Source organism: Anomaloglossus baeobatrachus, chromosome 5, assembly GCF_048569485.1.
Source record: "Anomaloglossus baeobatrachus isolate aAnoBae1 chromosome 5, aAnoBae1.hap1, whole genome shotgun sequence".
NCBI lineage: Eukaryota > Metazoa > Chordata > Amphibia > Anura > Aromobatidae > Anomaloglossus > Anomaloglossus baeobatrachus.
In genome coordinates, this window is record NC_134357.1 from 562951934 (window position 1) to 562964704 (window position 12771).

Here is a 12771-nt window from a genome sequence, read left to right on the forward strand (position 1 = left end):
ATGCTGCGACATCGCTAGTGATCTCGTTAGCGATGTGAAATTCTAGATCACAAGTGCGATCTTTCGAGATCGCACATGCGTAAAATGACCTATGTGCGATCTCGAAAGATTACACTTGCGATATAGAATTTCACATCGCTAACGAGATCGCTAGCGATGTCGCAGTATGTAAAGTACCCTTTATTGTACTATTTTGCGTCCTGCAGAGCCAGGTTATAATAGGCCTTCTGCCAGTTATGGTTCCAGAACCTCCTCCCACTGCTCTGGAGGTAATTTCTCTTATTCTTACATCCTTTTGAAAACTGTCAGGAATGCCTCAGTATCATCCCCTTTGGTCATCTTTTGCAAGGCTTTCTTTACCATCTTCCTCATTTGTGCTTCATCACCTTGAGTTGGGATTGGGGCGTTTTCCATGCAACTTATCCCCTCTGCTAGGAGTTCCCTCTGCTTCTGTTGCCACTGCTGTTGCTTCTAGATATTTGCCTGCCACAGCTGGTATATCAGCCCCTCCATGTTGTCTATTTTCACTCAGTGTCAGGGGAGAGTGGGACGTAGACCCACTGTTCCCAGAACCAGGCTTACCCTGAGAGGGCATACAGAAATAGATAAAAAAAGACCAGTTATACACAACACAATGAGAAATATAGTGTAAATGTCAAGTGTACAAATCATAATCGTGTGTGGGACGTATGGATGTGATTGAATGGAAGGCACCAAAATATTAGAACAAAAAATTCTAAGAGAACCGATTGGGTCAAATATAACATTTTATTAAATATTAAAAATAATGACCGCCAACTGGCAGTATAACTAAAGACGTGGGCATCACATGTAATGGTATATTAAAAATGAAGCACAGGTATTCTGGAAAAATATAAGGTGTAATGAATATGGAATGTAGGAGGAAAAACACATTACTTGGGAGAAACAAGACCAAGATAGGTACAATACAGTGAAGAAAGGGGTTAGAACACTGAGAAGTTCAAAGCAGAGCTGACAAATAAGTAATAGAAATGGTATAAGTGTATATATACTCAACTGTGTTATATCCATTAGCTATATATAAATATATAGGATTAAAGAGTGACAAAATGTTATGGAATCAGTATTGGTTTCAAAAATTGTCACTGTAAAGCACAGAGGGAATAGTAAATGAAGAAATATGAAAACTACTTTTTGAGACATACTTCTTCTGTATTTCAACTATTGTAGTGATTGCTACAAATGCATGTACTGTACTGGTATATGCAGCAACTATGTTTTTTGGTGCATGCTGCTCATATGAACAGAACTAATATAGTAAGAGATCATACATGGTGAAGAGAAAGAGCCGTAATGCAAATATAGCAAGGGTGTTTAAACTGCAGCATGTGCTGTTCACAATAGAAACAGTCAGATATACAAAAAGCCTCGTATATGTACATATAGAGAAAGGTGTTTACCTGAGCAGAGTGGAACCTGTACGTACATGTGACGCCAGCCTCGATGCTCACGTTTCGGCGTCACCTTCGTCAGGGGTTTGAAAGCATCAAAATTGAATTGAATTGAAAATTGAATTGAACATTGAAAGCATCAAAACTATGAATTAACACATGTGGAAGAAATACTTAAGAAAAAAGTGTGAAACAACTGAAAATATGTCTTATATTCTAGGTTCTTCAAAGTAGCCACCTTTTGCTTTTGATTAATGCTTTGCACACTCTTGGCATTCTCTTGATCAGCTTCAAGGGGTAGTCGCTGGAAATGGTCTTCCAACAGTCTTGGAGTTCCGAGAGATGCTTAGCACTTGTGGACCCTTTTGCCTTCACTCTGCGGTCCAGCTCACCCCAAACCATCTCGATTCGGTTCAGGACTGGTGACTGTGGAGGCCAGGTTATCTGGCGTAGCACCCCATCACTCTCCTTCTTAAGGCCGCTTTACACACAACCACGTCGCTAACGAGATGTCGTTGGGGTCACGGAATTCGTGACGCACATCTGGCCTAGTTAGCGACGTCGTTGCGTGTGAAGCGCACGAACGACCGTTAACGAACAAAATTACTTACCTGATCGTTGACGCGTCGTTCTAATCCTTATTATCGTTGCTGTTGCAGGATGCAGGTTGTTGGTCGTTCCTGCAGCAGCACACATCGCTATGTGTGACACGGCAGGAACGAGGAACATCACCGTACCTGCAGCCGCCGGCAATGAGGAAGGAAGGAGGTGGGCAGGATGTTCCGCCCATCCGCTTCAATTGGGCGGGCGCTTGGTGATGTCGCTGTGACGCCGCACATACCGCCGCCTTAGAAAGGAGGTGGTTCACCGGCCACAGCGACGTCGCTAGGCAGGTAAGTACGTGTGACCGTACCTAGCAATGTTGTGCGCCACGAACAGCGATTTGCGGGGGCGGGTGCTTTCACCAGCGACATCGCTAGCGATGTCGCTGTGTGTAAAGTGCCCTTTAGTCAAATTGTCCTTACACAGCCTGGAGGTGTGTTTGGGGTCATTGTCCTGTTGAAAAATAAATGATGGTCCAACTAAACACAAACCGGATGGAATAGCATGCCGCGGCAAGATGCTGTGGTAGCCATGCTCGTTCAGTATGCCTTCTATTTTGACTAAATCCCCAACAGTGTCACCAGCAAAGCACCCCCACACCATCACACCTCCTCCTCCATGCTTCATGGTGGGAACCAGGCATGTTGAGTCCATTTGTTCACCTTTTCTGTGTCACACAAAGAAACAGTAGTTGGATCCAAAGATCTCAAATTTGGACTCATCAGACCAAAGAACAGATTTCCACTGGTCCAATGTTCATTCCTTGTGTTCTTTAGCCCAAACAAGTCTCTTCTGCTTGTTGCCTGTCCTTAGCAGTGGTTTCCTAGCAGCTATTTTACCATGAAGGCCTGCTGCACATAGACTGCTCTTAACAGTTGTTCTAGAGATGTGTCTGCTGCTAGAACTCTGTGTGTGGCATTGACCTGGTCTCTAATCTGAGCTGCTGTTAACTTGCGATTTTTGAGGCTGGTGACTCGGATAAACTTATCCTCCACAGCAGAGGTGACTCTTGGGCTTCCTTTCCTGGGGCGGTCCTCATGTGAGCCAGTTTCTTTGTAGCGTTTGATAGTTTTTCACTACACTTGGGGACACTTAAAGTTTTCTCAATTTTTCGGACTGACTGACCTTCATTTATTAAAGTAATGATGGCCACTTGTTTTTCTTTACTTAGCTGCTTTTTTCTTGCCATAATACAATTTCTAACAGTCTATTCAGTAGGACTATCAGCTGTGTATCCACTAGACTTCTATACAACACAACTGATGGTCCCAACCCCATTTATAAGGCAAAAAATCCCACTTATTAAACCTGACAGGGCACACCTGTGAAGTGAAAACCATTTCCGATGACTACCTCTTGAAGCTCATAAAGAGAATGCCAAGAGTGTGCAAAGCAGTAATCACAGCAAAAGGTGGCTACTTTGAAGAACCTAGAATATAAGACATAATTTCAGTTGTTTCACACTTTTTTGTTAAGTATTTCTTCCACATGTGTTAATTCATAGTTTTGATGCCTTCAATGAGACTCTACAATTTTCAGAGTCATGAAAATAAAGAAAACTCTTTGAATGAGAAGGCGTGTCCAAACTTTTTGTCTGTACTGTATACACTTGTACAATTTCTATGACTTATTTGTCAGCTCTGCCTTGAACTTCTCAGGGCTCTAACCCCTTTCTTTACTGTGAGAAACAAGACCAAGATAGGTACAATACAGTTATGTGTTTTTCCTCCTACCTTCAATATTCATTACACCTTATATTTTTGCAGAGAACCTGTGCCTGATTTTTAATATACCCTTACATATGATGCCACGTATCTAGTTATACTGCCAGTTGGCGGTCATTATTTTTAATCTTTAATAAAATTTGTTATATTTGACCCAATCGGTTCTCTTAGAATTTTTTGTTCTACAATTTTGGTGCCTTACCCTGAGAGAGGCATGACTAAGTGCCTATGCTGTCTTCACCAGAGCCTCTGATGGTGAGGTTGGACTTGTCTGATAATGGGCATTAAGTACCACTCCAGGGTAACTCCTGGTTGTCGCGCTTCACCAAAGGGGTTGGTCAACACAAGGTTTGACAGGAAAAGGGATACACTGCTACTACGGTAGGATAGGTCTAGAGTCTCCTATCTGGATGTGAAGCATGAAAAGACCGGACCAGCCTGTTTGAATGAACATCAAATGCTGGTAGCCACATTCTCTCCTCTGGACCACAACTCTTACAATGCACCAAGTATTGAAGTGACCAGCGTACAAAACGTGAATCTGTAATCTTGGCTATCTGAAACTCCAGATTCCCTCAACAACGACTGGGGAAGGAGGTAACGGAGCTGGTTCAGATGAAGCAACATATTTTTTGAGGAGTGATTGGTGAAACATATTTTTGATTTTAAACATTGGTGCCATTATCAATCAGGTAGCATTTTACCTTGTTTTGCCACCTATCTCAAAAGGACAGATGAAACTGGGTCCCAGATTCCAAGAAGAGACCTTCAATTTAATGTTCTTGGTAGACACCTACACCATATCATCAACACACAGGTCCGGACGAGCCAAAGGCTTATAAGCCATACTTTTACTCTCAAATTATTTAGAACCCCCCCCCCCCCCCACCACCACCACCACCACCACCACATAGAGGAAATGGTTGAAGAAAACTGCTTCTTCTCAGTGACCCAATCGTCTGGATTTTACGAAAAAAAAACCCCACCTCGGATATGTCTTTGAAATTTTGATTCACCCGTGCAGTCTTTGAGTGAAAAGTGGACGTAAATGAGAGATGAGAATCCCTAAATAACCACAAATCGTCTTCCAAAACTTTTATATAAATTGGATCCCACAGTCTGATACTTTCAGAGGGAAGCCCATGAAGTTTTATAATCTCATTGATAAACATTTGTGCTGAAGTCTTAGCACTCAGAAGTGCAGTAAACTGAGCCATTTTGTTAAATTTATCAATAACTACGAGTATTACAGCTTTACTAGCCATCAGATTAGTGATAAAATCCGATAGATGAGTCCACGGTCTACAAGGAATAGCCAAAGGTTTCAGGTCTTCAAATGCGTACAAACATTGCAAGTTGAGACATAATCCTGAACATCTTGATGCAACTTTGAAAACCAAAAACGATGAGAAAGTAGCACTGTGGTAGTCTTGCTACACAAATGTCTTGCTGGAACCAAATCATGATGTTCAATTAATATCCTAAGTCGTAGGTAAAAAGGAACATACAGTTTCCCTGGAGGACAAGAGGCTGGGGTGTCCCCTTGTGCCTCCAGAACCTTCTTCTCAAAGCAGCACATATTGCCAAAATGACTACTCCCTTATGCAGAATAGGTACAGGTTTGGCACTATTACCTATTACCTCCACCCGGAAAACAACAAGACAATGCATCAGCCTTCACAATAAATTACAAAGAAGTTGAATCTGGAGGTAAACAGAGACCACCTTGCCTGTCTTGTAGTAAGTCGTTTAGCAGATTCCAAATATAAGAGTTTTATGATCAGTAATGACTAAGACAGAGGATGTACTGCCCCTTCCAAAAAAATAACACCATTCCTCAAAAGCCAACTTTATTGCCAGTTCTGTTTTGTTTAATCATAATTTCATTCAGTGGAAGACAACTTTTAGAGAAAAATGTACACGACGCTGTTTAGCAGGAGACTATCCCTGCAACAGTACAGCCCCTAACCCCACCTCCGATGTATTAACTTCTACAATGAACGGTGGGGTAACATTAGGCTGTATGAGGATCGGAGCAGAAGCAAAACTTATATTTAAAGCTGCAAATAGTGTAATCTAGCCCGTGTAATCCAGCCCGTGTTCTATCTCGAAAAGTCTGTCCCTTTTTTGGTTATATCCGTTAATGGTTTAACCACTAACAAAACGTTCTTGATGAACTTTTGGTACTAGTTGGCGTAACCAAGAAACTGTGGCAAAGTCTTCAGATTTCCAGGAAGATACCAGTCCAAATACCTGGATTTTAGGCATTTGGATCCATACGAACGCCTGAGGATGAGAATATATACCTCAAATAAAATTGTAGAGTCCCCTAAGATCCAGTGTGATAAACCATTTAGACTCGTTGATCTGATTTAAAAAATCCGGGATGAGAAGGAGAGGGTACAGATTCTGATCAACTATCCGATTTACATTTGCGAAATTTCAAAAAGGGGTGCAACCCCCATCTTTTTTTCTTCACAAAGAAAAAACCTGCTGCCACAGAAGATGAGGAGGGTCTGATATGTCCTTTAGCAAGGTTTTCTGTAATTGTAGACTTTCATGGTCTGCCTCTTAGGACCTGAAATATTATATAGCTTTTTAGGCATCTGGCATTAGATTACTGAGCAATCATAGGAGCAGTAGAGTGGCAGCTTCTGATAGTCTAGCTCAGAAAACACATCCTTAAAGTCAAACAACTACTCTGGCAAGGACCTGGAAGCAACCTTGGAAATACAGGTGCCCATGCAGTTATTTAGACTGTAATCGCTCTACCTTACTACCTCCCAGACAGTCCACCACAGTAGTGTGTAGAGTCAGTCAAGGGTAACCTAAAACCACTGTGGAGGGTAAACCCTTCAACACAAAACAATCAATAAATTCTAAACAAAAAAGACCAAAGACCAAAGGGAGAAGGGCTGTAAAATCATTATGTCAATCCCCAAAGATCTCTTATATTACCCTTAAAGTAGGATTAAATGTCTGGAAAAACTCCATCATAATGACTACTAGAATGGTGTGTACACACACAAAAAGGAGTACGATTTCCATAAAATATAGTAATCTTTATTAGAAAAATAGAGTAAAAACACTAATACATACAAAATAGTATTACATCAATTGAGGATAAAGGAGGAGTTTACTATCTGATCCTAGGATATGTTTACTTTTTCTGTCTGCATGGTTGTCACAGGCATTATTATATGCTCTTATTGAGCACACACACACACACACACACACACACACTATTGTGGGGGGTGATGTTTTGGTAGAGGTCCTCCTTTATCCTCACAATTGATGTAATACTATTTTGTATGTATTAGTGTTTTTACTCTATTTTTCTAATAAAGATTACTATATTTTATGGAAATCGTACTCCTTTTTGTGTGTGTACACACCATTCTAGTAATCAATAAATTCTGTGTGCATGGCCCCTATCTGGAGACTTAGATCTTGAATGACCTTAGTGAAATGCCCCTGACTCAGGGGTGCAGAATCAATCGCGACAATAGGGATAAGGTAAGGTAACTTAGTCATATGAAAAAGTTTGGGCACCCCTATTAATGTTAATTTTTTTTTCTTTATAACAATTTGGGTTTTTGCAACAGCTATTTCAGTTTCATATATCTAATAACTGATGGACTCCGTAATATTTCTGGATTGAAATGAGGTTTATTGTACTAACAGAAAATGTGCAATCCGCATTTAAACAAAATTTGACCGGTGCAAAAGTATGGGCACCCTTATCAATTTCTTGATTTGAACACTACTTTTTACTGACTTACTAAGCACTAAATTGCTTTTGTAACCTCATTGAGCTTTGAACTTCATAAGCAGGTGTATCCAATCATGAGAAAAGGTATTTAAGGTGGCCACCTGCAAGTTGTTCTCCTATTTGAATCTCCTATGAAGAGTGGCATCATGGGCTCCTCAAAACAACTCTCAAATGATCTGAACACAAAGATTATTCAACATAGTTGTTCAGGGGAAGGATACAAAAAGTTGTCTCAGAGATTTAAACTGTAAGTTTCCACTGTGAGGAACATAGTTAAAAAAATGGAAGAACACAGGTACAGTTCTTGTTAAGCCCAGAAGTGGCAGGCCAAGAAAAATATCAGAAAGGCAGAGAAGAAGAATGGTGAGAACAGTCAAGGACAATCCACAGACCACCTCCAAAGACCTACAGCATCATCTTGCTGCAGATGGTGTCAATGTGCATCGCTCAACAATACAGCGCACTTTGCACAAGGAGAAGCTGTATGGGAGAGTGATGCGAAAGAAGCCGTTTCTGCAAGCACGCAACAAACAGAGTCACCTGAGGTATGCAAAGGCACATTTGGACAAGCCAGTTACATTTTGGAAGGAGGTCCTGTGGACTGATGAAACAAAGATTGAGTTGTTTGGTCATACAAAAAGGCGTTATGCATGGTGGCAAAAAAACACGGCATTCCAAGAAAAGCACTTGCTACACACAGTAAAATTTGGTGGAGGTTCCATCATGCTTTGGGGCTGTGTGGCCAATGTCGGCATCTGGAATCTTGTTAAAGTTGAGGGTCGCATGGATTCAACTCAGTATCAGCAGATTCTTGACAATAATGTGCAAGAATCAGTGATGAAGTTGAAGTTACGCAGGGGATGGATATTTCAGCAAGACAATGATCCAAAACACTGCTCCAAATCTACTCAGGCATTCATGCAGAGGAACAATTACAATGTTCTGGAATGGCCATCCCAGTCCCCAGACCTGAATATCATTGAACATCTGTGGGATTATTTGAAGCGTGCTGTCCATGCTCGGCGACCATCAAACTTAACTGAACTGGAATTGTTTTGTAAACAGGAATCGTCAAATATAACTTCATCCAGGATCCAGGAACTCATTAAAAGCTACAGGAAGCAACTAGAGGCTGTTATTTTTGCAAAAGGAGGCTCTACAAAATATTAATGTCACTTTTATGTTGAGGTGCCCATACTTTTGCACCGGTCAAATTTTGTTTAAATGCGGATTGCACATCTTCTGTTAGTACAATAAACCTCATTTCAATCCAGAAATATTACTGAGTCCATCAGTTATTAGATATATGAAACTGAAATAGCTGTTGCAAAAACCCAAATTGTTATAAAGAAAAAAGGTTAACATTAATAGGGGTGCCCAAACTTTTTCATATGACTGTATGTGGAGTTAGGCCATGAGTACAGACAAACCAGGCGTCTACCAAATTGGACCCCACACCACTATCCAAAAAGGTGGAAATAGACACCCTTTTTCCACCTAATAGGACCTCAGTAGGCAAAACAAATTGCAACCCACCAACGGAGGAAATATGTACACCCAGGTTGCTATCCTGCATGCAACCTAGGCTCATTAGATTTACACCAGCTGTGTGTGGTTTTTGTATTGAGGGACAGGTGCCTGTACGTTTCCTGCAACTGTAGGGATCTCGACTCGCTTGAAGTAGACATGGGAGGCGCTTTAAATAAAACATCCAGGCTTTTTGTTAAGAGTCCATAAAGCATGTGGCAAACAGAAAATTAACGGCCTTTCCATGTAGAGAAAACAGGATACACTGTCCTAATAATGGAACTTCAGTGATAGTCCAGTACAAAAGTCCCAGTATGGAAATTTCCCACAGGAGACATTCTTACCTCCATACACAGACACCTAATGATACACCTGCACTATCTTATATCCACCACACAACACCTCTGGATAGGGACATGTGAGCAACCAGTCCTACCCATTTCTCTGACTGCTCGTAAATCCGGCCCTTGCTACACTAAACACTCTCAACACTATACATGCTGGAGCTTGCTTCTGGCTTTACATCACTGAGGATAACCACCTCTGTGATACATATCACTCTTCTCATGATGTGTCCGGTGACAATTTTACACCTCCTATAAACATTGTTAGCAGAACCTTATGGATGTACTTAGAGGAATTACGTCTGACTTTTTTAGGAATTAACCTGTAATTTTTTAAAGTGGTCATTAATGTCTTACTATGCTTCCAACTGTAACTTAATGGACCATTAGAATAGTTAGACTTTTTATAGATGTTGGGTGCAGAACTTATGTTCACCCCTTCCCAGGCCCGGGGGAAGTATATGATTAAGAAAAAAGGTAAATGAGTGAAGCATTACTGTCCAGTCACAGCCCCTGCTGCTTCAGTACTTATCTTTGGTCTTTCTGTACTTGATTGCAGACATAATGGTCCATATACAACATGTGAGTGCTGCAGCCCAAAGCAGGCCTTACAGCATAAGAGATGCAACAGTCATGTGTAATATCAAGCTCGTCATCACAGCAGCAGCCACCTAGATCAAGATTGGAGGGGTGCGCTAAAGTGGTAGCCCTAAAATGGCAAGAGATTCAACAAGCGAGTTATGCCTAATTTATTTTATTACATTCTCCCTTAACCCCCCCTTTTTTTGACACCTTGAGAAAACCTTGGTACAAAAAAAATTTGCAATTCAAGTTTTACATTTTCTACAAAGTCAGAGCTTCTTCATATATAATATCACTGCTCCTCCATTCTGCGCTAAAATGCATGTGGTTGTCAGGGATTGTGCTGGACAGACACCCCCCCTAATAGTACTGACTGACAGGCTTATTTATGATTCTCCACTGAGGTTCTTAGTACAAAATAGTGGTGACCGACACTCTGAGACATGAAACTAAGAAGATGCTGAATTCAACACTGAAATGGAAACCTGCTAGAGCTGATCATGCTGGCCTGAAATCATTATCTAGTGGTCCTTGCTCTGTGGTCTTCGGTTAGAATGTGAACTGTTTTGTCATCAATACCTTTTAGTCAGTAATCAAATTTTGTAACATGACTTACAATTTTAATGGACATTTGATATGGTGAAAAAAATATATATTTCCAAAGTTATATTATTGAAAAAATAATAAGTGTTATTCTTCGCAGGTGACTGTATTAGGAGATCAGATGGACTTCTGACATCTTCAGATTTTCAACTATATGATCTTGATGTACCACAAGATACATATGAAGAACATTGCATTATTCCAGCCGTATCGTCGATGTTTTACATCAGAGATCTATCATCTGATCCTATTAAGCAGGTCATATTTTCTGATTCATTACAGACCATTAAGGAAAATAAAAGACACAGAAGGGATGTTAGAACTACCAAAGGAAAGAAGATATTTTCGTGTTCAGAGTGCGGAAAATATTTTAATTATCAATCAAACCTTGTTGTACATAAGAGAACGCACACAGGGGAGAAGCCATATTCATGTCCAGAATGTGGAAAATGTTTTGCAGAAAAATCAAAACTTGTTACACATCAGAGAACTCACACAGGGGAGAAGCCATTTTCTTGTTCAGAATGTAGGAAATGTTTTGCAGATAAATCAACTCTTATTACACATCAGAGAACTCACACAGGGGTAAAGCCATTTTCATGTTCAGAATGTGGGAAATGTTTTGCAGAAAAATCAACTCTTGTTACACATCAGCGAACTCACACAGGGGAGAAGCCATTTTCATGTTCAGAATGTGGGAAATGTTTTGCAGAAAAATCAACTCTTATTACACATGAGAGAACTCACACAGGGGAGAAGCCATATTCATGTTCAGAGTGTGGGAAAGATTTTAATCAGATATCAAATCTTCGTTTACATCAGAGAAGTCACACATGCAAGAAGTCATATTCATGTTCAGACTGTGGGAAAAGTTTTCTCTGTAAATCACATTTGTTTAAACATCAAATAATTCACATAGAGAAAAAGCCATTTCTATGTTGAGATTGTGTTAAACAGGGGCAGAACGATTGCAACTCGGCCCGCGGGTGCAGGGGGCCTACTAATCCCAGTGCCTGCTTCAGCTGGATTTGTGTCCGAGGTTGCACATCCAAACTAAATGCATTATAGCACAGAGACCCGTCGGGTCCCTGCTCTGCAATACAAGCTGCCGGCCAAACAGTGGCTGGCAGCTGACATTGGCAGCACCGTGACTGGGGGCAATGCTGAGTGGCATCATGCGCCATGGCACGCACTCCAATATCAGCTGCCGGCCACTGGGAACATCGGGAGGTGAGTAGAAAGTTGTTTTTTAATGCATTTCAGACAGATTGGGGACTGGATATACCAGGAAGGGGGCCAGGATAGGGACATAAATACCAGAATGGGGATCATATGTTACCAGTATGGGGCCCAGGAAGAGGACATATTTACCAGGATGGGCCAAAAAGGAGGATATATATAGCAGGTTGGGGACCATACAGGGGCATGTAAACATTTGGTCACACCTGGTCAAAATTACTGTTATTGTGAACAGTTAAGCAAATTGAAGATGAAATGATCTCTAAAAGGCATAAAGTTAAAGATGACACATTTTCTTGGTATTTTACATTCCACTCTATAGTCCCCATCCTGGGTAAGGACATACAAATATATATATACCAGGATGAGGACATGTATACCAGTATGGGCCCAGGATGATGAACTCTATACCAGGATGGGGACCTAGATTTCAAGATGGGGCACAGATATACCAGGATGGGTCAAGGATGAGGTTGTATATAACAGGATGAGGAAATCTATACCAGGATGTGCCCAATATTAGGACATTTACACCATGTGCAGAATTATTAGGCAAGTTGTATTTTAGAGGATTTTTTTATTATTGATCAACAGCTATGTTCTCAATCAATACACTATTTGGACTAACCGTCCCAGTAATATTATTAAGTAGTAAATAGTTCAATTATTCCAATTTTATAAGATTTTTTATTTTGTATAAATCAAAACCACATACCACCAACGTGCATATATAACCATAAGTACTAGACCAACGGTCGCATATGTAAAAATACAAAGACAATATGTACAATAAACATATACAGTTGTCAAAAAAGTGAAGGTTCACAAAATAAGGGGAGGGAGTCAGAGCCCAAACTTATCCTTGGGACCACACAGAATGGTTCAGGCAGCGCCACATAGTATGGAAGAAAGGAAGATTTCAATCCTTATAAGTCCAAGGAGGT

The 12771-nt window shown here is 40.7% G+C and overlaps 1 protein-coding gene across 1 annotated transcript in view; it reads left to right on the top strand.

Moving 5' to 3' along the window:
* LOC142312351 (uncharacterized) overlaps positions 1 to 12479 on the top strand; it is a 101205-nt gene extending 88726 nt beyond the window's left edge. The window contains exon 5 of the mRNA XM_075351289.1: positions 11049 to 12479. Coding sequence (XP_075207404.1) covers positions 11049 to 11530 — 482 coding nt within the window. The 3' untranslated portion in view covers positions 11531 to 12479. The remainder of the gene's footprint in view (positions 1 to 11048) is intronic.
* The last annotated feature ends 292 nt before the right edge of the window (positions 12480 to 12771 follow it).